The sequence below is a fragment of the Python bivittatus genome, unplaced genomic scaffold, assembly GCF_059951505.1.
Source record: "Python bivittatus isolate LINGU-HERP-01145 unplaced genomic scaffold, Pbiv_v1 ctg000850_np1212, whole genome shotgun sequence".
NCBI lineage: Eukaryota > Metazoa > Chordata > Lepidosauria > Squamata > Pythonidae > Python > Python bivittatus.
Genome location: NW_028277112.1, coordinates 1,683,064 through 1,709,023, shown reverse-complemented (window position 1 = coordinate 1,709,023; position 25,960 = coordinate 1,683,064). Strand labels below are relative to the sequence as shown.

Below are 25,960 nucleotides of genomic sequence, written 5' to 3'. Positions count from 1 at the left end.
GGAAATAAAAACCCACTAAGCTAAATTATAATCTTGAGCATCAACAAGGTAAAAGTTCCAAATGCACAAGACCATCTGTACTTTACTTACACAATCACAAAGATAGGATACTTCCATAGCAATAACTTTTCCACTTCCCAAACCTTTATAAAGCTGTGTGAAGTATTTTCATTTCCGCCAGCCTTGAAACACAGAAAACATATAAAGAATACCCTGAATCTGACTAATTGGAGAATCCCCCCCAAAATCATCTAAATACTGTCCCACCCCCTAAAGTATGCCTGATCCCAGAATAGGTTGCAAAATATATATGATGGTCTAAACTTTCCCAGTACCCCTTACCTTCTTTGCATGTTGCGTGGTAGCTGGAGTTGGAGAGAGGGGAAGAGTCACTCTAATCAGCCTATACAGTCTCAAGAAACAAGACATCGGAAGCCACTGTTGGAGGGTGGGAACAGGGAGGTAGGGTGAGATAGAAGTGCCACCAGTGGGAAAACGGATTGCCCTGAAGCATTATGGAGCTGAAGAAATTCAAAAGGAAAGATTTTGCTCAGCTTCATCTGATATACCAGTTGCACCCTTTCCTAGATCAGGGTTACTCATGCTCTGGTCACCTCATGGCTTGACTATGCATCACGATCTACATGGGGCTGCCCTTGAAGACCGCCCGGATGCTTCAGCTGGTTCAGAATGCAGCGGGGCAGTCAGTGATGGGCATACCTTGGTACGCCCATGTAATACTTCTGATTTGCAAGCTGCACTGGTTGGCTTCGTTACTTGAGGGACCACCTGTCTCCCATAGTATCTGCCTCGCTGGTTCAATCTGGCAGGGTTGGTGTGCTCCAGGTTCCATCAATTAAACAGGGCCATCTTCAGGATCCTGGAAGGGCACTTTCTCTGTTGCAACACCTGCCCTCTGGAATGAGGTTCCCCCCCAAATTCGAACAGCTCCCTCCCTACTGGTATTTCAAAGGGCCCTTTGGAGAGGACAACTGACCCCTCTTTTCTCCTTTCTGTTCCCCTCTGGGCTTGTTTTCTTTGCCATTGTTGTTCTTTTGTCTTGTGCTGTTTTTGTGGGTTTTTTGTATTGTTCTTTGTTTTTAAATGCTTTTAACAACTGTAAACTTCTCAGAGTCACTGGGAGTCAGGTGGCATATGAATTTCATAAATTATTATTGTTATTAGTTTTAGTGTGGTTTCAAATGCTACATTCATATATAAATCCACTCATATCTCAAAAACATTTGATACTATCAGATTTAGATGGACATCTGGGGGGGCAAGTGACAAAATGTGTCCCAACATTGTGGTGTAAATTCTACCCCTTACGTACTTACACATAATGTCATGATGCAAGGATGGAAGGATGGAGCTGGCATGGTCATTTCACAATGGACATTTTGTCATTTTGGTTTCATTTGGCTATGGGTCTGGAGTTGATCCTGCTTTGTGGCAAAGTCCTTGTGTAGAGGTACTCATAATCAGAAGCTAATGCAAACTGGTAATACTATGTAAGTAAAATAGGGGGAAATTGGGGAAGTGATTCCCCCAAAATTAAAATCCCATATCTGTTATGAAAGGGTAAAAATAAAGTGCCATATTTTATGGAGTATCTGTTGTGGACAACTGAGAATAATTTTCTTCTCAAACTATTATTAGAGGGAAAGATATTAGTTTAGTCTGGTTTATGCTAAACAGACATAAATAATCATTTATTATAAAGGAAAACCAGAAGTCCTGGAATGGCTCTAATAAAGTTTGTGATCTCTGCTTTCTTTCTTTGTTTCTTTCACAGGTTGGCAGGATGATCTGAACTACTACTATGATTTAAAGAATGGCCTCCACCTTTCTTGGTCACCGCTTTCTCACACATCTGATTCACTTGTATATACTGTATTTTTAAAATGGTAAGATGGTCAGAAACTGGGAAAGAATTTAGAAAATCATCTGCTTTCTCAAACATGAGGCATCCCAGTCATTTTCAAAGCAGTTACAGCTTCAGAAGAGGGAGGTTGTTTAGGACAGAAGCCAAGAAGGAAAGTTTTAAGTCCCCTATTTTGCTACAATCCTGATAAGTAACAGACTCTAGGTAATGGAATTTGAAGCCATGGATTTAAAAAATGTTTTGCATTTAAAAAGGTGACCCCCAGCATTATAGGTGCAAAGTTACTTTTAAAATAATATGTAATTATCATATATAGCCCTTACTCCATAAAAGGCATATACAATGTACTGGATTAGTTTCTGTTGTGAAGCAATGGCTACTTCTAGTTTATTGAACAAAATACAGCTTTAGAGGTAAGCCAGGATAAAACTGTTTGCTAGACTCAGTGGTGTAGTCAGTTAGGCCATACTGAAAAACATATTGCAATAGCAAACAATGTTGTTGGAATTCATACATACTATAATGCAATGTCAAAAAATGTAGAAGTACTACTGCTTTGGTGTACCCCATATCTTTATCTGAGTTGAACTCTTATCTCTTTTTCATCCTATTTATTACGAACTTTAGATTGTACTTCTGTTCATGTAGTTTATGGGAGAGATAAGGTAGTGCTGGGCTATGCTGCTCAAAAAATTGAGTGTGAGCATTTTATTTTTTGTGTCGTTTCTTCTCCCAATCTGCTATTAGATATGGGAGGCAAAAAAAGGGAGCAAGATTTGGCTAAAATTGAGGGACAGTACAAGAGGACTTGTGGATTTCTAATTTGAGCACTGATGTATCCTGACTCAGAGTGTGACCTCATAAAAGCTAATTCCAGTTTAGAAAGTATGAGCAGGATTCTGAACAATGCACGAGTTATAGACCTGACAAAGAAAAGTCACATCCTATAATGGTATGTGGGAATGACTTTGGGAGACTGGAGGAAGAGCCACAGCCTGCATAACCATCATGCAAAAGGTATCTCAGCCCCCAGAAGCAGAGGGGGCATGGGAAGCGTTTCAGAAGGGACCCTCCCTAGTTTTCCAAGGAGTAAAAGGAAAGGAGGGGAGGGGAGGAATACTTGAAAGATTCTGTTAATGTAACCTGACAGTAAAAATAGAGCTAGCATTCGTTGTTCTGCTTCTTGTCTGGACTACCTTGAAGGACTGACATATCCCCAAATGTATAAAACCTATCTGAGTTAATTCATATAAATGTTCAATAGGCCAGGATTGGAAGTCACTCACCTAAAATAGCATTGACAGTTCTGAATATGGGGGGGGGGGGAGAGAGAGAGAGAGAGAGATTGATTTACCATTTAAGATTCTGATTTTTGTACATGAGATCTTATAAGAACTTGATATAGAAAGGTGCTAAATTTATGAACTCGGTCCTCTCTCAGGTTAAGGGATTATCTCATCATCTTTTGACTGCTTAATTGTTAAGCAAAAAATTCCTTTTACCCGTCATGTTTTAAATTACTCTTGGTAATGATAAATTATGGATCTGAAGTCAAGAAGAAAGAGAAAATGAGAAGTACTCCCTCTTCCTTCCCCTTTCAGAATTTATTTCTGCTCGGTGAGAGAAAATAGTAGAGGAAGAAACTCATTCCTTTGATTTATAGTCTTCTAGAATGACTGAATTAATGCCGATGGAAGTGTGGATGGATGAAAGGAAATAGAACTTTTTAGAGATGAAGCAGAGACTTGATTGTCTAGATCAAAAAAGGCAGAATTAAAAACCTTATTGATTGGCTCATATCAGAAGCAAGAGTCACCAGCTTCTGATCAACATGCCGTATCATTAAAATAGTGAGGTAAATAAAGATAATTAAAATGAAGCAACCCATTGACAGGGTCTGTATCACAGAATGTGAGGATTAGAAGGGACCATCTAATCCAACCATCGGCACAGTGCAGGAATCCTTTAGTGTAGCATCCCAGATCATTGGCCATCTAGCCTCTGTTTCCAGACCTCCAGTGAATGAGAGTCCATTACTCCCTAGGCTGTCTGTTCCACTATTGAACAGCTGATACTGTTAGGAAATGCTTCCTTATACCTAACTAAAATTTGCTTCCTTGTAATTAAAACCCACTGATTCATGTTCTGTCTTCTTGAACAACTCTATAATTCTGCCCCATCTTCTTACCTAAAAGTCCTTCAGATACTTGAAAGTAACTATCACAACTCCCCACAATCTTCTGTTCTCCAAGCTAAGTATCCTGTACTTCCAGACCCCTTCTTAAGGTCTCAAAGTAGGCATTTCTGATCACTCAAACCTAATCTTGATAGATATATAGTAAATCTTTAGGTTTGTTTACTGTGTGGTGCTTCTGGATATAATTGGCCATTAGAAAAGACAAGCCAAAGTTGACGTGCTGTAAAATCTGGATGGTCATACTTGCATGATTTTATTATTTCTTTATTTCTTTATTTATTGAACTTGTACATTGCCCAGCTCACAATGACTCTGGATAGTTTACAACAATCCAAAAAAGGAAATTACAATAAAACCGATTTTTAAAAAAGGAAAAAGGGTAAAAGATGGTAAACATGACAGACTAGATAGAAACGAAGCAAGGGGTCTCCCTCTCCCTCACCAAAGGCCTGGGTGAAGATCTGACTCTGATCATGCTGAGTCACATCTGACCTTAAAGCAGTGGCCCAGTCTCTCAGCCTTGTCCAGTCTAGCTGTTATATTCAGTTGTTTATTCAATTCTTTGCCATGGCTGGAGATTTCTAATGCAATTTTTCATCAGAAGGTGACAGCAGTTTGTCCTTCTGGCTTATAACATTAAATTGATCTTTCCTGTGGTTCTTGCTAAGGCAAACAAATATGTCTAATTTCACTTTAAAGCACCTGCAGACAAAGACAACTCTCTCCAATCCTGCTTCTTCTCTACATGATGAGGTGGCAAGATTAGGCAGTGAAAGATCCCAATGTCATTTTAAGTAATTGTACTAAGAGCAGCAACTAGCAATTCTACATAACAGGAAATCATAAAATCATAAAGCAATTCAGTGAACAAACAAAATAGCATTCAAGGGCTCCTGATGTTTGAAGACCAAAATACTACCAGGTTGAAAGTTCAATATCTGGGTGGCTTGCACATCAAAATGGGATTCAGGGAGAGGGCAACATTGCTGAAACACCTACATGGAGAAGGTGTAACACAAGTACAGTGATGATCTGGGCACTGTCTGGTATCATATCCAGAAAGAGTGGGAAACTGAAACTGCTGATGTTGCGGGTTTCCATTTCCATTCAGTATAGAAACTCAACCCTATTGCTGTGAGTTTTTTAAAGCAGGATTCCTCAACCTTGGCAACTTTAAGACAGGTGGACTTCAACTCCCAGAATCCCTGAAGTCCACCCGTCTTAAAGTTGCCAAGGTTGAGGAACCCTGCTTTAAAGAACAAGAGTATGGGATCATTATCTCTGCAAACAGGATCTATGGAATGGAATTCAAAGGAAATAATTATTTTCCAGATCTGCTTCCACAAATGGTTCAGAAGTGCGAGCTATTCAATAAAGCTTGTTTGATAGCAGAACAAAAGGCAATTAAACTTGTTTTCTTTTTCCAGCATTTTTGTTCGTCCCTGGATTCTAGTGGAAAGATGTTTTTGATCCAGGGACTGCAGAGAAATGAGATTATTTGAAGCAAAGATGTCATAGTCTTTTTATATATTTAATATTTTTCTTTCTATTTCTTTATAGAGAAATGGGCCACCTTGGGTTGGGGAAGGGGAATTTCTATACAGTATTTTTGGTATGTGGAAGTTCTTTATGTGGTATTTTTAGGGGGTATTTTTCAGATTCTTTTTTACTTTGATTTCCTTTTTCAGTTAAATCTTTTAATCAATGTTTTGAGTATTTTTTTTTCTTTTTCGTGTTTTTCTCATGTTTTTCTGTTTAGTTCTTAAAAATGTAGTATCTCAGTTAAATATTTTTTCCTTAACCTACGTAAATATGTTTTTAAATATAGCTTTTTTTTAGTTATGTTGTCCTTAGTCTGTGTATAATTAAAATATGTTTTATGGTTCCCCTTCACCTGCAGGCATCCTCAGTGTTGTGAGAAGATAGAAAGGGCTTCATCTCCTATCACGAAAGAACGGAAATGCATTCTTATAAATTCAAATGTGACTATATGGGTAACAGCGAGTTATTCCCATGAAAGCTGTGTGACAACAAAGAAAATTTCAATTATTCCTAGCAAAATAGGTGAGATACCTTTACTCAGTGTTTACTGATCTTTTCTTTAATTCTCTGGAGCTGCAGAAATTGTGAAAAACAAATGTTATTGCTGTTTGTAAGCAACCTTGTCTCCCCTCACATTTGCTTTATGACCTAACTGGTAAATATTATGTCAGCATCATTTTCTTCTTTCTTTTTTGGTCTGTTGGTAGATTCACATATCAACTAAACTATAGTTTGATGAATCATGGTTTATCAGGTAAACCACTATTGCACAATTAGCTAAGACACCAATCAAGGAAAGCAATAGCATTTGGTCCTATAATGCAACACAATCAGGCGTGTGCCGTAACATAAAACGAACATGCTGAAATTTCATGTTTCACATTTAAAATTTCATGATTTTACGTTTATTCCTAAATTCACCAAGTGAAAACACTAAATCTCATAAATTCTAGCAATCTCACAAGATTTTCAGTATTTTAAATACATTGTGTGCAAGTTCTCGCATTATGATGATTATTATTACTACTATTACTACTGGTGTTTATTTTGAAGACAACTGCAATAGCCCAAGCTGGAATGATATAATGACTAGTGTTGTGTTTTAATGTGTATGCAAGCCAGTTCCAATCTGCCTTAGGTTAAGAAATTGTTTTCCTTTCACATTTTTATTTATTTTATAAGATTTGTAACCTTTTAATTACCACTGAAATAGTAATTTCCCAGTTATATATTAAAAAGATATTGACATGCTATTTGGTGAAAACATTACAGGTAGTCCTCGACTTAGGACCATTCATGTAATGACTGTTTGAAGTTACGACAGTGCTGTAAAAAGTGCCTTACAGCTGGTTCTCACACTTTCAACTGCACAGCGTCCCCGTGGTCATGTGATCAAAACTTGGGCGCTTGGCAACCGGCATGTATTTATGACAGTTGCAGTGTCCCAGGGTCATGCGATCTCCATTTGCAACCTTCCCAGGGGGCTTCTGACAAGCAAAGTCAATGGGGGAAGCCAGATTCATTTAATGACCATGGTGATTCGCTTAATGACCACAGCAAAGAAGGTCATAAAATTGGGCACAACTCACTTAACAACCGCATCTCTTAGTGACAGAAGTTCTGGTCCCAATTGTGGTTGTAAGTCAAGGACTACTTGTATCACACCATAATATGATAAGCCAGTGATGTGTAGAAATTAAAGTTTTGAACTAGAACTGGGAAGCCAAATACATTTCTGCCATCAGCTATGGAAACTAGTTGGTGTTTTAATCCCCAGAACTGCCTAGCCCAGCCTACTTTTTAGGATTTTTATGAGGGAAAATTCAAGGAGGAAATGCCCAGCATGCTACCTTTTATTCTATTTGGAAAAGGAGAATAAAAATATATCAAATAGTAGCCCTGTGTTTTTAAAAAAATGTTGGGGGAAAGGTCACTCTCTAATTACCACCATTTGAAAAAGTAGTTAATAGTGATGAATCACATATTTCTTTACCACTTTTTATATGTAAATTTGCATTATATTATTAGAAACAGTATGGTATATTAGCGTCATTATATACACACACACGTGTGTGTATGCTAAATGTTATAATGCCAATTTGAAATTATATTTATATTTATTTATATTTCAAATTTGTCATTGCCCATTTCACTGCAGAGTGACTATGCTGCAAAATGTCATGGTGAACATGCTCTCATCACTGAGAAGGCTTCCTATCTCCTCTGTCATCCAAGGGGAGGTGTCCTTTGAACTGAGCTTTTATTATGGTGACTTCATGGATACATCCCTGTAGTTTTCTTGAGAACAATACGGAAGTGGTCTGCTACTGGCTTCTTCCAGAATGTTTTTTGACTTCTCAGTCTAGCCTACCCTTTCTGGTGGTTTCCCATCAAAGCTGCCGCTTTCAACCCTCTTTAGGTTTTTGAGATCAGTCAAAGTGAGTTGGGTATTCCTACCTGCTGTAGACTGATACCTCACCACCCACATTAGGTGTTTTGGAGCTCATACAAATCAATGACTTTTGTGCTTTTTCTATTCTAGAAAAATGTCCCTCACCCTTCAACATAAAAGCATATCAATTATTCAATAAGCTAATAATAACATGGGAGTCCCCACGACATATACTACAATATGAATTGCAATACAAGGAAGCGACGCAAAGAATCTCACCCTGGATACCGGTAGGTATCTTTCAGCAGATGTGGGACAGAAAATGTTCTCATTGTCGGAAAATCTAGATATCTTCCATGTGATTTTCTATTGGAGTTCCAGTGAAAGCCAGTTTAATTCCACAGTTCTTTGCTTATTTCTTCAGCTTTTTAAAAGAGTTTCTAAACCTCACATTTCAAAAGAGACTGTTTGACATCTGTTCCTTGGTATCCTTTCACTTTCTGAGCTGGCCAGCAGCTTCATTTCTGACCTTCAGTCTCATGCTTCTAAAAGAGATATACTTGGTACAAAGGTGGTCTCACCCAATTAAATAAGTCTTACAGAACAATCCAGAAGGTAGAGGAAGGAGATATATGTTAATAGACTAACAAATTCACCCCATCAGGGCAAAACGGGAGGGGAAAGAAGTACACTAGCTCCAGGGGTTGGTTGGTTGGTTGGTTGGTTGGTTGGTTGGTTGGTTGGTTGGTTGATTGGTTGGTTTATTTATTTATAAATCATATTTATAAGGCTGCCCAACTCCAGATGACTCTGAGCAGCAAACAACAATAAAAATCAAGTATAAAAGCCATCAGAAAAAAAACACAATGTTAATTTGGAGGGATACCCAAGTACGGGTTGCTGTACTTTCTCTCATTCTGAATCAACTTAGATCTGCCATCTATCGCTGCTAACAACATTGGTGAACTGACCACAAAGCAGTATACTCAGTGAGATTTCTGTATCTTGGCAAACAGGATGTTTGTAAGAGTGGATCTGATTTTCTGTTCTGAGGTCTTTGGGATGTTGACTAAGGACTGTAGCCTAAATGGACTCCTCTATAAACAATTATTAGCCCCATTTACTAGAGTAACTTATTACTAAAGCACATCAAATTATGCTGGAAGGGCTCAGTTTTGTATCCATTTACCTAAGAATAAGTCCATTGAACTTAATGGGATCACTTTGGGGGATTTCATTTTAATTTGTTAATTTTTTCTGTTTTTGTATTGCTTTCTAGGCTCAGAGCACCTCAGAACAACATTTGTAATTTTAAAAATACAACTCACTAGAGTACAAAACTCTAGATAATGTGAAATTATAATAATTAAAGCGTTCTGTATTAAAATGCTTAAAAGAAATGGGATAAAGGCAGAACAATGTATACAGTATCCCTACAGGGAAGGCCTGTATGAAGGGGCCAATGGCAAACCATTTCCAAGAAAATGGTATGGTTGTGTTGAGGGTACTTTTATCTCAAACCTCTTTGCAGGTCCCCATGAAGATGAAAGCCTTTAATGTAACTATCTCTGATGTAAACCCAGCAGCATCCTACATGGTTCATCTCAGATGCATACCCAGGAGTAATGGATGTTCTGTTTGTCTTTGGAGCAAGGAAATTAGTATCCCATATAGTGAGTGTCATGTTGAGTAATTGACAAGACAACGTTATTAATTAATTTCAAAGTTTCACTTATGATTTTATGAAAGAGCATGCATACGCTTCTGAAATGAGACTTGATGTACTATTGTCCTTTAACAGAACTTACTAAAAAGCCAACAGTTTTGGGAAATATAACTGAAGAAATCTCACAAGGGAAAAGAAGTCTCTTTCTTACATGGAAGGTATATATTTATTTTCATAATTATCTATTGCCTTTTTCTTGTTCTCCCACCCCATGGAGCTCAAGATGATGTACATGAACAAATGTTTTTCTCTTGCTGTTGTCTCATAAAAACCCTCAAGATAATATGTCAAAATCAATCTCTCAGCAGAACTTTGAATCAAGGGCCTCCATATTCTAGTAGTATCACAGGATTTATAACTTTCACAGAGTTATAAAACTGGTGAGATTCTTGTAAACAATTATTGCAATGTAGTGGATGTCCAAAAGATATTTAAGCCCACAGATAATATTTTTCTTTGGAATGAACTATGTGGCTGGGTACTCCCCCTGCCTCCTTTCCCACTCCAACCTCTATTGAATCCTTACCTCAATCATCCTTGGTTTGTTTAATTATAGCTTCCCTGACATCTGAATTAGAAAACTATGGTTTAGAAAGTTTAAAAGTAAAAGATGAGAGGAAGCCCACATTCATATCATTTGTTTCCCATCCAAGAAACCAGTTTATTAAGCTGTATTCTATAAAGGCATAGAAACACAGAAGCTAACTGCAGCCAGATAATTAAATATATTCAAGAAAAATTGATATTGAAAACCATTTAATGAAGTCATGGTTAATGATATCTGTCAGTGAAAAATAAATTACATAATTTACTTTGGTTGCTTTTGCATTATGTACAAATTTCACCCTATCTATAATATTACTGTTGTGCTTAATTGTTCAGTGCTGGTATTTGTCTGTTCTAGACATGTGAAAGCAGGCATACCATTGGGTATTTTATAAATATTAAGAGAATGCCTGACCCCTTCCAGGGAGTAACATCCCTCAACCTAAAGAAGGCTTGGCTGCATCTGAATCTCTCAATGGCAACTTACAGAATCGAAATCACTGCCCATAATGAACTAGGAAACTCCTTTTCAGTGACATACATCGTTCCAGAATTCATTTCCACATATTCAGGTAAAATAGTCTTTTAGAAGAAGAACATCAAGAAACAATGACCATTAAAACTTTCCATTTATATTTTTAAGTTTAAGACAACAAACTATGGGAAAATCAATTTTTAAAAATGCTTTCTTGCTTCAGGTTTTTCTGTTTTATTATCTCTGAATCCATGGAATAATCCAACATAGAATTCAATTTGTTTAGGCCCTGTAGCATTAGCACATCATGTGAAGTTCAAACCATAGAGTGGAATATTATATATTTGATTCCATTTGTACCCATCCTTTCAGCTTATTCTGCAGAAAAAAATAAGGATTTCTCCCATACGGGGATTAAGAGTGAATTTTATTTGAAGAATGGTCTCTTATTTATTAACATTTCTCCTTACTCTTACAGATTTACCTGGTCGTATCATTATCTCAAATCAGCAAAATTATACCACTATAACCTGGAAGCTAAAATATAACCCTGATTGCCTTGCTATTGACTGGGGCACTGGAATAGAAGACATGAAATCTAAATGTTTGTGTCAAAATGAGACAAACTTAATACTTGGTAATGTCATTTTTATAACATGATAAAAGTAGAATTTTGCTTTTCTTCTTAATCTTAGGAAACCACATGAGAAGATCGGTTTACAGTTCTGTTTGGGCCTGGCACATTTTTATACATGTGTACAAAAAAAGCAACAATAATGATTGAAATGGGAATATGAACTTCCAATTGCATCAAAAGACCATCTAATCACTGGGTGTTAGAACTGCTCTGCATATTTGCATCAGTGTAGACTTGGACCACAATCTAACACAGAATTAGATACACTTAAGCCAACTGATACCAAGTGTCTATTGTTACCTAAGAAGCCTGCTTTCAAACATGGGTCTTCTGGCCTTAGAAACCTCCTTCATCATATTGGTTTCCATTTATCTGTTTGTTTGTTTGTTTGATTATTTGTCACATTTATATAGCCACATATCTCACACAAAGCAACTCTGGGTGGCGTACAACGATTAAATAAAACAGCAAATAAATAAAAAACAGTCATTGTAAAAAGATAAGTAATTACTAAAATAAAAATCTTATCAAAAATTTGAAAATATACAAACCCCATGAACAGAGCAGAATATCAATCATAGTGGAGCTAACTAAGAATATCTCCGGTTCCCAAAGACCCCCAGGCCTGATGACATAATCAGGTCTTGAGGGACTTCCTAAACAATAGCAAGCCTAACTTCAGGAGGGAGAATGTTCCACAAGGAAGGAGCCACGGAAGAGAAGGCCCGCTTCCTGGGACCCACCAAATGCACATCCCTGGCAGATGGAACCCGTAGCATATCTTCTCTGCCAGATCTAATGGGACTGAGGTGTTTGTTGGTCTGTAGATTAAGTTTTGTCAACTAACTTCCAAACCAAGACAACTGGGCAGTTAGCATAACCTTAGTCCCTCAACAGCAAATACAGATTTAAAGCAGAATATTTCAAATACTGGTAGTAGTTGAGTACAGAAGCAAGGTACTGGGTGTTACATCTTAATCCACCTTGTGGAACTGTTGTGCACTTTCTCTTTCAGTGAGGCTCTAAGATTACATCCACAAGGTCCTTCAAGTCTCTTGATATAACTGAGCTGGCCCTAGCAACAAACTCATTAATGGCAGCCAGATGCTCCCAGAGGATCTCTGTACTTACCTTGGGTTGCCACTCCTTCCTTCGGTCAATTGTTCTGCTTTGATCCATTGGAACCCAGTCCCTTTAGTGCAGCAAAATCCCTTACAGCTATTTCTATTATTTGAATCTATACATTATCATTTTACTGCCTTTGCTTCTGATGTAGACGTAACAGATTTATTTATGTACTTCATTTTGTTTTACTGCTTTTTACTGATAACCGGTTCCTTTTCCTTAAATCATACTGTTTCTTAATTGTGTATTTCCAAGTAATCAAATTTCTGTTACCTAGATAACCTCCAACCGTATCAGTTATATAAAGTAATGTTGCATGCATTGGACCGTCAAAGCAAGGACTTAATGAAAGATGAAAGGACATTGGCTGTGGCCAACTTCTACGCAGTAGAAGGAGGTATTTTTACATCACTTTCTTGCTTTGCTTACTGTTTGTCACTTTTAGCGATTTCCCATCCTATCTCTAATTATAGTGTTATGGCTTGGTATGTTTGAGGAACAGGGCTTAAGATGTTTATAATGTAGTTTCCAAGTGTTCTTTTCTTTTTTCCGCTTTTAATTTTTATTACTGTGCTTATTAATCTTGAGATTTTCTTCATTCTTTAGTGCTGTTGTATGCATTTGTATTATAAGTCAATATGATAAAAGAATCTAAATAAATACTAAAATAGAAGGTGATTGTAATAAATTGCAGAAATTAAATGACTGGGGGGGGGGTTCCTTTGGCTGCTTAATCAAGCACATTAATTTTTGCTCTGCACTAATCCAGAACATCAGCATATACATAAATTCTATCTGCTTTCCAGTTTCTGCCATGAAATACTGTAATGCAAATAGGGAATGAAATCTAATGCAGAGTTCCTCCTAGCAGAATTGCTTCTGTCAGCAGATTCAGGAAGACAGCAATTCCCTTGCACACCTCCTGTAATCTTCTCTCTGCATTTTCAAAATTTATTCTTCAGGTTCCTCAAATCTCCAATGCAGATTTATTTTCACTGACATCTATATTTCCCTGGATGTAGAGCTTTTTTCAATGTATATTTCCCAGTTTTAAATTTGTCTGTATATAGCTTTCAGCCCTCTTCGGGTATGAGTTTTACAAACTTTTGATTGAGGAATACCAAATAATGCACCTTTTTTAATGTTAACATTCATGTCATACAGATGTCCAGTGAGAGTAGAATGTCCAAATTTATTTCCAATGGACTTGATGATAGAATTCTTTTATATCCCCAATATTGACATAATATACTGAAATGCTAAAGCTGGACCTTTGATCTTTTTATTTATTTATTCATTATTTTTATTTATTATTTCAATTTTGAGGCCGCCCAATGCCATAACAATTCTGGGCAGCTTACAGATAAAAATTAAAGAAAAAAATATATATATCAAGAGGAAAAAGAAGACAGCTAACCAGAAACCAAAACCAAAAAGGCCAGCAGGCAATAATCAACCAAAGTTGCTCCACTCTTGTTCTAGCTCAGAGCCTGGGAGAACAACAGCATCTTAAGGAGTTTATGAAGATCAGAAGGGTGGGAGCAGTGCAAATCACTATGTTTGTTACAGTTGTGAAGATCAGTAGATGCTCATTCTTGAGTATCTTCTATGAATTACAGGTAGTCCCCGGGTTAAGAATGCCCAGATTACAGACAACCCATATTTAAGAACGGAGCCTATTGTGGCAAAATTCGAGTTAAATACACAATGATCCAAGTTAAATACACAATGGTTCGAGTTCATTATACAATACTACCTATACAGTACTATACAGTAATACTGCTCCAGCTTACATACAAATTCGACTTAAGGACAGATCTTGGGAATGGAACTCGTTCTTAAACTGAGGACTACCTATAATAATAAAATCAAACAGATTGATTCACAAAGGGAACAATATCTAGCCCAAATGGTTGGCTGTCTACAAGGAACATATCAAGATTTATTCCATTTGAGTAACTGAAACTCACTTCTGTGACTCCATAGTCTTCAGATATGCTGGACTACAATTCTATTATTTCCAGATTAATGCTGACTCTAGATGATGGGGGTTGCAGTCCAATTCATTTAAGAATAAATTCAGGAACACCAAAATATATGGATGTGGTAGATAGGAGCTGTAACCAAGAATTGTTCTTTCATATCAGTACATTGCAAAGTCTAACAGCATAAGAAATGTATACAATTGATCAAAATAATTTTGGAAAATGGAGAATTGATTTGGATGTTCTTTTTAAGTTCCCAGGATAGGTCCAGCTAATGTAACAATTCCAGTTGTGGCCAAGCATTCAGCTGTTGTGAAATGGACTGATATACCTGCAGAAGAATGCTTAGGTTTCCTTTTGGGCTATAGAATTCACTACACAGAAGTCCTAAACAACATCTCTTGGGGTAATTTACTTCATTGCATGGGCATAACTCATCAAAAGATTTATGATGTATCCATTATGTAGAGAAAACTGTGAATCAAAATTGAAAGCATTGAGGAAATTATGCCTTATGTTTAGCACTGCTGGAGCTTCCCCTCACCCCAATGCAATTTTTAAGATTAAGGGGGATGGAGAAGGTTAATCAAATCACAAAAGGCAGGCAGTACAAAAGTGCCCCATAGCTTCAGCATTTTATACAACTTCAGAGCCTTCAACGTACTTGAGGCCTGTTTCTCAGTTCTGTTTATGACAATCCTACGATGTAGACCTCTTGCCTAAGGCCATTTGCTCATGTCAGATCCGAAGCAAAAGTCAAACTGAGAAATTCCCAATGGTCACATGTTGTCAAGTTATGCAAAACTTAGTAAAACAGGATTAGTCCATCCCACAACTCTATAAAATAGGATCAGCACGAAGCACTGGACCTTGTGGGAAGTTTTTGTAGATGTGTCAAAGAGTTGGATGCACTGCTGAATACACTGGGCATCTCTTGTGTTTATGCACCATAAAATATAAAAATTATTTAAGGAGCTGAAGACCTAAACTCTATCAGCTTTCCCCAAGCAGATACTCTCCACCTGTGTTGGTATGCAATAGCTAAATTAATATCTTAAAGGCCCCCAAGAGCCCCAGTAGAAAATTGTTCATTTATTACACCAGTCATATTAAAAACAAGCCTCACCTGAAATATAATATTGGCCAGAGTCTATGAAGAGGGAATTTTAAATGCAGAGGGTTGGGGCTGTGGCATGGGAAGGAACAAGGAAAAGCTAGGCTTCCAGGCCATGTCTCAGATACAAATTCAGATATCCCCACATAAAAAAAAGTGTGTTGGGAGGTGTTAAGAAGATATACTTTTAACAGTAGTAGCTGGGAATATCTGTTTGCATTGAGATCTGTGAAGAAGCAGAGGACAGGAAATGCCATTCACAAAATCTCACTAGCGAATCATTGCAATGTTCATGTCACTTATGGCAAACCAATTGCTGTTCTGTTAGATTGCAAATAAGGAATAATTGGACACTTTTTTTTGAGAGCCACTTCCATCAATGAATTTGCTATTCAGATATATGATCTCTATATATTATCTACTGAAATATATACACACACACACACACACACACACACACACACATATATATATATATATATATATATATATATTAATCTATTGAAAATAGATGTGATAAGCAGGCAGATAACACAGTTTCAGTTGTATACATGTAAAAAGGGAACCTCAGATGACAAGCTTGCATGACAAAAATAGATTTTTTTTTAATCTCATATAATATCAGACTCTTAGTTTTTTAAGTTTCCTATAAAAGAGAGAGAGAAGGAAAGTCATGCATGCAGAGTGTCATGTCTATGCATTTGGGAGTTAGGCTGATTTTGGGAGGTAGCAGTGAGCGCTCTTTATAATGACCCACATGCTGCAAATGCTTTACTATTCTGAAATAATATGAATCTTTTACTCGGCTTCAATAAAATATTTAAGTGCAAAAAATGCTTTTAACTTCAAACGCTGGTCAAAAAGATACTTAGAATCCACCCTGTAGGATGTTCTCCTACAGAGTGGCATGGTTAAATGTCAAAGAAGGGATTCGAAGCCTTTTCAGAAAGTAAGGCAATGGTAGTTCTAAATGCAGAAAGCTGGTTTCCCTTAACCCCCCCCAACCCCCCTGCCTTCATCTTTTTCTTTTATAAAGAAAGCAGTTGTGAAATTAAAAGAACTCAGAGAGAGGAAAGATGGAAGGAGAAAAGAGAAGCAGCTGAGAGTTGGACAGGGTAAGAATAGGACAAAGAAAGGAAGGTAACCATACACCTAAACCAGAATTAAAAAAGAGACTCTGACAGTCCCTTGCAACCAGCTAACAAATAATGGTATAGTAAAGTACGGAGAAGAAGTTCTGTTGATGCTCCTCTTTAAAAAGAAGCAACATATAGTATCTGCTTATATCATGTTACAGGTAGTCCTCATTTAGTGATGCTAATTGGGACCAGAAACTCCATCATTAAGTGATGCAGTCATAAGTAAAAAGACCATGTGACAGCTCTGCTTAGCAATTGCAATTCCAGCAGTCCCTGTTGTTTTAAGTGAGGACCACGTGGGTCACTAAGTTTCACATGACTGCAACTTCTGACTTCCTGCCAGCTTCCCCATCGACTTTGCTTGTGGGAAATCTGCAGAGAAGGCCACAAATTGCAATCTCGTGACCGTGGGGATTCTGTGACGGCTGTAAGTACAAGGTCCGGTCATGACTACCACTCATTCAGCACCATCGTAAGTTCAAATGGTTGCTGAATGAGTGGACCACCTGTATTGTTAAGCAAAGTTTTAATTGTCATGATCAACTTATCCTCTATGTAAGTGGAGACAGAAAACCACAACCCCTACACCACACACAGAAAGGTGCCATGCTACCAGGTAAAGAACAGTAAGAGAAGAGACAAGGTCGATCAATGGTCAAGCCTCAAGATAAGAACTCTCTGTTTATCATTTGGGGAAAGCATCAGTGAGAGCTTAGAAGATATTCATCTCTCCCCCAGATAGACCATAAGTAATGAATTATTCCTCTCCTGAGGTTGGCACAGGAGCCATCATTTGTCCACTCATAACATGTTACTCTTTGCCTGCCCTTCCACTGCAGCTGTTAGTCTCAATTCTTCGATGAAGCAGCACCTCTTGACTGATCTCAAAGCAAAAACCCTTTATAGAGTCTACATCTCTGGCATCACTAGGAAGGGAGAAGGAGCTCAAAGCCAGCCACAAGTTTTTGCTACGCTGAAATACGGTATTTTGATATTTTTTGTATTATCCATTTACTCATTATCTCTTTCCATGTGTATTCTACTCATCTACATTAGTATTATCTGGCCATGTATCTAATCAGATTAAGAAAATTCACAAGTCCAGGTTATATTCCGCATTGAGCAGAGACGTGCAACCTTTCAGTACCAACAAAGGCCACAGCTCGTGCTCCCAACCAGTTACTGGGCCGCAAGAGGGACTACCCATTTGGGGCCTTTTTCAGATTAGTTTTGGGGTTTGAGAGAATTTATTTGTTGACTGCACAGTTTCAAAATACTCTGGGCAGATTACAAGAAGTTAAAATTATAGATGGAACAATAACATAAATCAATTTTTTTAAAAGAAACAACAGTAACAATATATCAATAGTAATAAATTACCCCTCTTCCAACTCAGATGCCATTAAATCTTGGGTAGGGTTGAAGTAAAATTGTCTTTAAAGATCTTCTAAAACTCTGAGGGAGGAAGCTTTACAGACCTCAGGTGGTGGTGGTAAAGAGCTCCAAAATATGGGGACTACCACAGAGAAGGTCTATTATCTTCTCCATGTCCCCCTCGATTCAAAGAGAGAAGGGGGCCTTAACAGGCCTTTCCCAAGATGGGCAGATTCAATTCAGCAAGGCAGCATTGCATTTAAGAATGGGAATGGCAGCGTTTCATTCCAGTTCCTTTTTCAACCTTATTTTACTGTTTTTGCACCACAAATTGTCCCAGCAAAATTTCATAACATAGCCCTTGAATTTCAGAAGTTCTGCTAATGGAGTTCTCTTAACACAAATCAGGACATCTGATTTTAGTTGCTCTCTTAAACCACCTGTCACCTGCAACCAAGTAAGACATGCGGAGAGGGTTGTGCTAAGTGTGGGGAAGCAGCACTACCTTGAGTTGAACAAACGAAAGTATTTTGTTTGCCGTACAGATGCATAGTAGAGCTGCACAGCCCTTTGGATTCAAAGGGAAAAGGTGTTTTTTGGGGGGAGGGAAATGCTCACTTAGAGCCTGCCAGCAACTCCTTAAAACAGCTGCATCTTTTCATGGGACTGTGGAGCCTCCCTCTCTAGCCGCAGGCTAATCCTGGGAAAAGATGTACTTGATTTAAGGAGTTGCTGACAGATGCTATGCAGGCACCTGCATGTTCCCAAGTGTCTTTTCCTCTCCATATCTGAAGTGCTACACAGCCTGATTTCTTAGTAGGAAATGCTTTTTATTAAGGCAAAGCCCTCCATGGAATTAAGGCAGTAATTACAATACAGTAATTTTAAAAAATAGAAATGTCTAGGGAAAAAAAAAAAGAATTTTGCTTAGTGCCATAAGGGTATTGTCCAAGTAGCCTTTCTGATAAAAATATTTCATTGGTGAGCAAGGTTAACTGTTTGGTTTTTTTTAAATCAAGGGCAGCATACACTTAGAGGGAACTCTATTTGTGGAGGGTCATGATGGAAAGAACTAAAGCGGGAAAGGGATGGGTCTTCAGCCAAATGTGATGGAGACAGTTATTTAATGGCACTTTTTTCTCTTTTCTAGACCTTTTTGTCTGTTAGCAGAACTGGAAGAAAGGGACAGAAATCATTTCCCAGAGATCTGAAATGATCTTTTGGAAAATACAGTGAAATTGAACCAAGGGCCATACGCCACACGTTTCCCACCTCTCCTGATGGAACTGCCATCCTTGATGATGTTGTCTTCTTAGTTGGCCGTGGCATTCGACCTAGATGGCAAGGACATCTGGATGAAGCCCTGGGATTCTGTTGTCAGAGAACAGCTGGTTCATCCTGGAGAAAGCAATATTCCAATTTTGCCACCCAAACCCAAAGCTTGAAAAGTACAACCAATTTTTAGCAACAAAATCTCTAAACAGGGTTCCTCAACCTTGGCAACTTTAAGATGTGTGGACTTCAACTCCCAGAATTCCCCAGCCAGCATATGCTGGCTGGGGAATTCTGGGAGTTGAAGTCCACACGTCTTAAAGTTGCCAAGGTTGAGGAACCCTGTTCTAAAGGGAGAAACCCATGAAAGCAAGGCAATAAAGACTGAGCATGCTCATTGGCCATAGAACAGCCTTATAGACAGGGGAGAGGTAGAAATAGATGGAAAGAGAAATGATCAAAAGTGGCTGGAGATTTGAGCGTACATTCAGCACTGCACTTAATACAAAATACACACAATATTAACACACTTGATATTGTTAATCTAGTGATATAATTTGCTGCTCTGAAAATCTAACATCACAAGGTAAAGTCATGAACTAAGAACCCAGTTTAGAGGGACAAGTAGATCGAGGAGTGCAGCTCGAAGTGCTTCTCCCTCCTAAATGTCGCCTGCCGTCCATATCAGAACTTTCTTGGCAACCTTGGCCAAGTCTGAAGTGACAGCCAAACTTGCATCTCCTAACTGAAGTTATGGAAGAAAGTTATTAGGTAAAGGTTACAGAGCTTTTCCACAATTGAGGATAGGTAGGTTGTTGAGAGAATGTTATACATTTTCTAATTGATTTTCCAATTCAAATCAAACTCTTGTTCAGTCTTTCACTTAAGAAAGTTTGTTTATGACACGCATCAGATTATGTCTTGTCCTCAGCAGATGGCAGACAGCCATTATCTCTCTTTTCTATTGGTTCTTTCTTGGCAGCCCAAGGAACAATGTTTATGTTTACTTCACTTTCATTATGTCTAAACTTCAAAAACCTCACAATGTAATAGTTTTGAAAACTGTAAATTTTGGCTCCCCCCCCCCTTTCTATGTTCACAGTTGAGTCCGTCCGTGTTCAATTTTTTCTGTTGTTTATTTCTTCTTAGATCAAGGAGAATTTGAAGGAATGGTTGTTGGTCTCTGTCTTGGCACCATAATAACCCCAGCTATTATTGTCACAATTTGTTCCTTAGTACTGAAACGGTAATTTGTTTTCATGATCTAGAAATACTTTAATTGCTTGGCATGTTTTTAATTCAACTCGTGTTAATTAGCAATCCAAAGCCATGGGAGTCAAAAATGGTGCAAAACCTTTTTAATCATGAACCGAAGGAAAACAGGGTTCTGCTCATCTTCTCCATGGACTCACTGCTACCTTTTTGCCAAGCCAGTCTGTCTCTGCAGAAGATAAGAATTAAAGTAACCTAATGAACTGGGATTATCTGGGATTAAGCAGTACTGAACTCAGTGGGATGTTGGTCCAAGTAGGGGTGTCCAAAAGGAGGTCCAATACGATGGGTGGGAGAAGGGCAGCGATAATCCATTGCAAATGAACTGTTGCTAGGGTCATGCAAAAACAAGTTTCCCCCTTTTCTTCTTTCCCTTCTCCTGTTGCTTTGAGATTTCCCATTCAGAATGATGGGAAGGGCAGTAAGGATAGTGGCCAGGGCATATTTTTTCCTTCCTGAGGGCACGCTGGGACAATGGGAGGCCTTTGGATCCCGCACATCCAAACGTCTGTTGCCTGAACGAATTTCTGGAGTTCCTCCTTTTGTACCCAGAGTGCCAGCAAAAATAAGGGCAAAGGTGATTATTGTATTCCCATGAGAAAGCTTGCAAAGCCACATCTAGTTCTCTGCTGGCAGATTAGAATTTTCAGAAACCCTGAAATGCAGAGTTTCCCTAACTATCGTTTGTTTACTAGTTGCTGTTTAAAAGACCATGTAGACCATGCTGGCTGGGGAATTCTGGGAGTTGAAGTCCACTCATCTTAAAGTGGCCAAGTTTGGACAACACTGATGTAAACCAGTAAAATGTAAAACTATTTTAACACCTTGAATTATCAAATAAATATTTTAATAAGACAAAAAATAAGTATCAAGTGCTTGATAATAAATAAAGTGTAAACAGGAAAACCATTGTGAGCAACTGAGCAGAGATAGCGTTTGCCGGTTGGTTTATACAACCTTGTAACAAGATGCAGTGTGACACATAAAAAGAATTGAATGTTTGTAATAAATATAGTAATACATTGAATAAATGCAACCTTCCTGGGAACTCCTAGTTCCCACAGCGTTTGCTGTGTGTTAGGGATTATGCAGGAAAAAAAAAACACCCTGTATCCTTAAAAAGTATATTTCAGACAACTTTAGCTAGGAGTTTCTTTTACAAACTGTACCAACTCCACAAATGGATATTTACAGCATGTAAATTGCATCTGCTTGTTGGTTTTTCTCAGATAAGCCCATTCTAAATGCTTTGGCCAAAAGGTCATTTCTGCCAGGTACTCAGTTGTATATCCAGATAATACTGAACTCATTATGAAACTGGCAGAAGGTTTAAGGTGTTTAAGAACTGAACATCATTTTCATGTTTCCAACCAAATTTGGACTTTCAGATCAAGGAAATCATGCTGGCCACCTGTCCCAAATCCAAGAGACAGCCGTGTTATGCAAGTTGTGGAAAGACCTTTTCCAGTGGTATGATTCTTTTAAGCATTATAGCACCATTATAATACTATGGACTTCTTATTGTCTGTTATTAAATGGTATATGATAATGGTTTATGCATAGGGTACCCTTCTATTGTTGTATTTGAATCAACATAGCTGTGGGGTTTGCTCTTCTCACTCTCAGCTTTTATGGGTCTAGGAATGACCCTGAACAGACCAATGTGGAGAATTAGTTTGCTCTTTTTAAGGCACCTCTGCTAAGCTGCATTAACAGATCATCTCGCTTTCTAATTTACATGTGTAAAGTCGGATGCAATCATCAAGGTTTAACAAAGTTAATTCTCTGCCTGAACAGAATACCGTACTACCTTAACTCACTCTCCAACAATTCCTAATTTTGTGTACTATCTTCTATGTACAGTAAATCAGAGGTTTTATATACAGCTAAATTGGAGGTTGGTAACAGTACTTACAGTATAGGCACCATGGTGTCCTTGATACTCTCAAATGGCATCTGCCACCACAGATTAAATTTAAATCTTTTTAAACAGCCCAAACCTAATGAGCTTGCCAAGGTATTTAAGACTCAGGTATTTAAAAAGTAGTCTCTCCCCAAACCACCAGTATATTCAGATTAGATGGAGAGGTTCTGCACATGATCCCATAAGATCCCCCAGATCTTGATTTACAGAGCAGAGTCTAAGGGTAAGGTGTTCTTAGCAACTGTATCCAATTCTGAAACTCCCACATGAAGAAAGTATGGCCCCACTGTCCTGCTTAACTAAAGGGTATCTGTCCACTCAGGCATTTGCCCTGTAACAATTTCTCCAGGACTACACAGCCAATAAATAAACAGCTAAAGACATAAATACATAAACACACACGCTTGTACTTTTATTTTTATTGTCTTATTTCAGGTAAATCAAAAAATCAGGTAAGACTGCTCAAATCTTATGAAATAGCAAAGCAAACCTTATCTTCTCATTTAAGATATTGGTGGTGAGATCAATGATCCTGCAAAATTTGGACCATTACTTTACATTTTTCCCTCTGGTATTAGGATTAGTTGTCAATCCCTAAGTAGGTCAACTATACCAAACTGTCACCTCTGAATAAATTGGTCTGCAACTCTCTAATTCCCTGTCAACATAGCCAGTGGGTATGCTGGCTAGGAATTTTGTGCATTGGAGTCCAGCACAACTGGAGGTTATTAGGTTGGACACCTCACAGTCATACCATGATTCATTAATCACAATAAAAGTAATTTTCTCAACTAATTTCTTATTAATTTTACTTTAGGAATTAATACCTTTAACACTGATATTTCCATTGCCATAAGGAATTAAAGCTGTATTTGCACAACACTTACCCATGGTTAATTTAACCCTAATGCTCAATTAGCCCAATGTTCTGGGGTTGCATGGAATCTAGAGCAATTGCCCACATGGACTGGTAATAAAGAACACACTAGACCAGCATTTCTCAACCTTGACAGTTTGAAGATGTGTGGACTTCAACTCCCAGAATGAAGGCTGGCTGGGGAATTCTGGGAGTTGAAGTCCACACATCTTCAAGCTGTCAAGGCTGAGAAACACTGCACTAGACTAAATAAGGTTGGCTGGTTTGTTGCTTAGTATGTTGTCTGAATACAGGACTTAGACAAGTTATAACCATTATTTTCTTTTCTTTTTTTATATTTTATTAAAGTTTTAAAATTACAAAGTTAAAAGTTAGAAATGAAAAAGAAAATGAAAAATACAAATTATAAGAAAAAGAAAATGTGAGATAAAGTAAAGAAAAGAAAGAAAGACATAGAAAATAGATAGCTTCCAATCTATCTCTGGTCTTAAGAATAGTAAGAATGTCATAGGTGCTAGTTTTTAATGCATTTGTTATAACCATTATTTTCAACTTCCTCTTATATACAGGCTGTCCTGAGACCCAGCTTACAGCCATTGCTTCCTTCACCACCATTGAATCAAGCCAATAAGCTTTATGTGGTAAAGAATGATTTGGGGACATTTCCCCAGCAAATGTTCTTGTCAACAAGCCCACCAACTGAGAGAGTTTCCACAGAGTATTCCGAAGCAGTTGTAGGGGAAAAGGAAGGAATCATCCCCAACCCTCTGAAAATTCATAACACAGTAAATGCCAGTGAGAAGGGAAAGACGGGCCTTCACCTTGATTATATTGGTATGGAATTCAGCCACAAAGCCATGCAGAAGCGTTCAGTGAATCTGCCTGTGAGAGCAGTCCATCCCCAGAAGGAGTTGTCCAAAAGCTCAGGAAGCAAAGGAGAATCACCAGTATGTTGTTCTCAAGATTCAGTCGAGCAAAGTCAGTGGTACCTCAGGCAATAAGCCCGTCCTCAGAAAGTATATCCAAATGTGAGCAGAATCTTCTTACTAGTAGATGAAGGGAATGTAATTAGAATTAATATTGGCGTAAGTAACAATTGTTTGATAGATTCTAATCAGGCAATCTTATTGAAATTATTGATTTATTTCAAGTTACATTGCATATGTCATTGGGAAGGGCCTAATTATAATTACAAATACAGCTGAGCTTAAGTTCTGCCACACAAATATATTACTTTCTACCATGGGAATTTAATTATTTTTAAACCCAATGATTTATATCTGGAGGGATGGTTGTGAGCTATTGAAGGTACAGTTTAAAAGCTTAGGTGCCATCTCATTCCATCCTTATGTAGATCTTTTTTTTTTCCTAGTCTAAATTGTACCCAACTTTTCTCACAATTCAGTTCTATTTGTAGCAATGGATTTATACATATTTTCAAATTGTGTTAGTCAAGTACAGTAGTCAAAGCTTGAACAATTTCTTCAACTAACATTACAGTATAATCTGAAGTCTAAGGGCTGTATTCCTTTTGATGTCCTAAAGTTATATAAGGGTAAATGGATGCTACAACAGAAATTAATCAATATATCAAATATGGATATTGATGTTATTTGTTATGAACCATATTATGTCTTTTTTGGTTAAGCTTATCAATTGTTTGTTCCTGAAGGTCTCTGGATGTGAATAAAGTCACCAAGAAGTTAGTATTTACCTATCAAACAGAGTGCATGCTGTTCTGTATTTAAACTTTAAGATCAATCTGGTCTACAAACTGCATATATACACAAAACTCGTGTCATATGATCCATGTGAACATACACTGCAAATAGCACACTTAACAATTTAACATGCTGTTACCCTATCTGCCAACAGATGCAAATGTTTTTGGTAATTTATCAAGTTTAAGTTGATGTTGAACCTGAAGTAGGTTTTCCAGGTCGTTAATAAGATTGCTTGTGTCAGTATAAAAGTTTCAAGAACAGTAAACATAACATGACTTAACTCTAACAACACAGAGCAGTTTTGTGTTTTTAGCCTTCCAGGGCCGGGTGATGTGTCATCTTTGATTCTCAGCAGGGTTGCACTTCCCTGGACACAGTCAGTGCACAATTTGGGGGTTCTCCCAGACTCTCAGCTCTTGCTCAAGGAGCAAGTGGCAGCCATGGCCAAGGGGGCCTTTGCACAGATTCATCTTGTGTGACAATTGCACCCACTGCTGGACAGAGACCTTGCTCATGGTTACTCATGCCTTAGTTACTTCTCAGTTGTACTATTGCAATGTGCTCTATATTGGGCTGCCCTTGAAGACCACTCAGAAGTTACAACCAGTCCAGAATGCAGCAGTATGCAGAGTGTTGGGCACTCGTCAATTTGTCCATATTACACTGTTGCGCAATCTGCAATGGCTCCCAGTTTCTTTCTGGGTGAAATTCAAGGTGCCAGTTATCACCTTTAAAGCCCCACATGGCAGGGGGG

The 25,960-nt window shown here is 37.9% G+C and overlaps 1 protein-coding gene across 1 annotated transcript; it reads left to right on the top strand.

The window, feature by feature from the left end:
- Positions 1 to 628: 628 nt before the first annotated feature.
- LOC112542588 (interleukin-6 receptor subunit beta-like) lies at positions 629 to 25,676 on the top strand. The gene is made up of 14 exons (XM_088130172.1): positions 629 to 734; positions 1,796 to 1,907; positions 5,983 to 6,146; positions 8,167 to 8,306; positions 9,548 to 9,689; positions 9,818 to 9,900; positions 10,647 to 10,860; positions 11,242 to 11,400; positions 12,803 to 12,922; positions 14,764 to 14,916; positions 17,603 to 17,746; positions 20,559 to 20,655; positions 22,070 to 22,151; positions 24,052 to 25,676. The coding sequence occupies exons 1-14, from the start codon at positions 629 to 631 to the stop codon at positions 24,481 to 24,483; spliced, it is 2,148 nt and encodes a 715-aa protein (XP_087986298.1). The 3' UTR covers positions 24,484 to 25,676.
- The last annotated feature ends 284 nt before the right edge of the window (positions 25,677 to 25,960 follow it).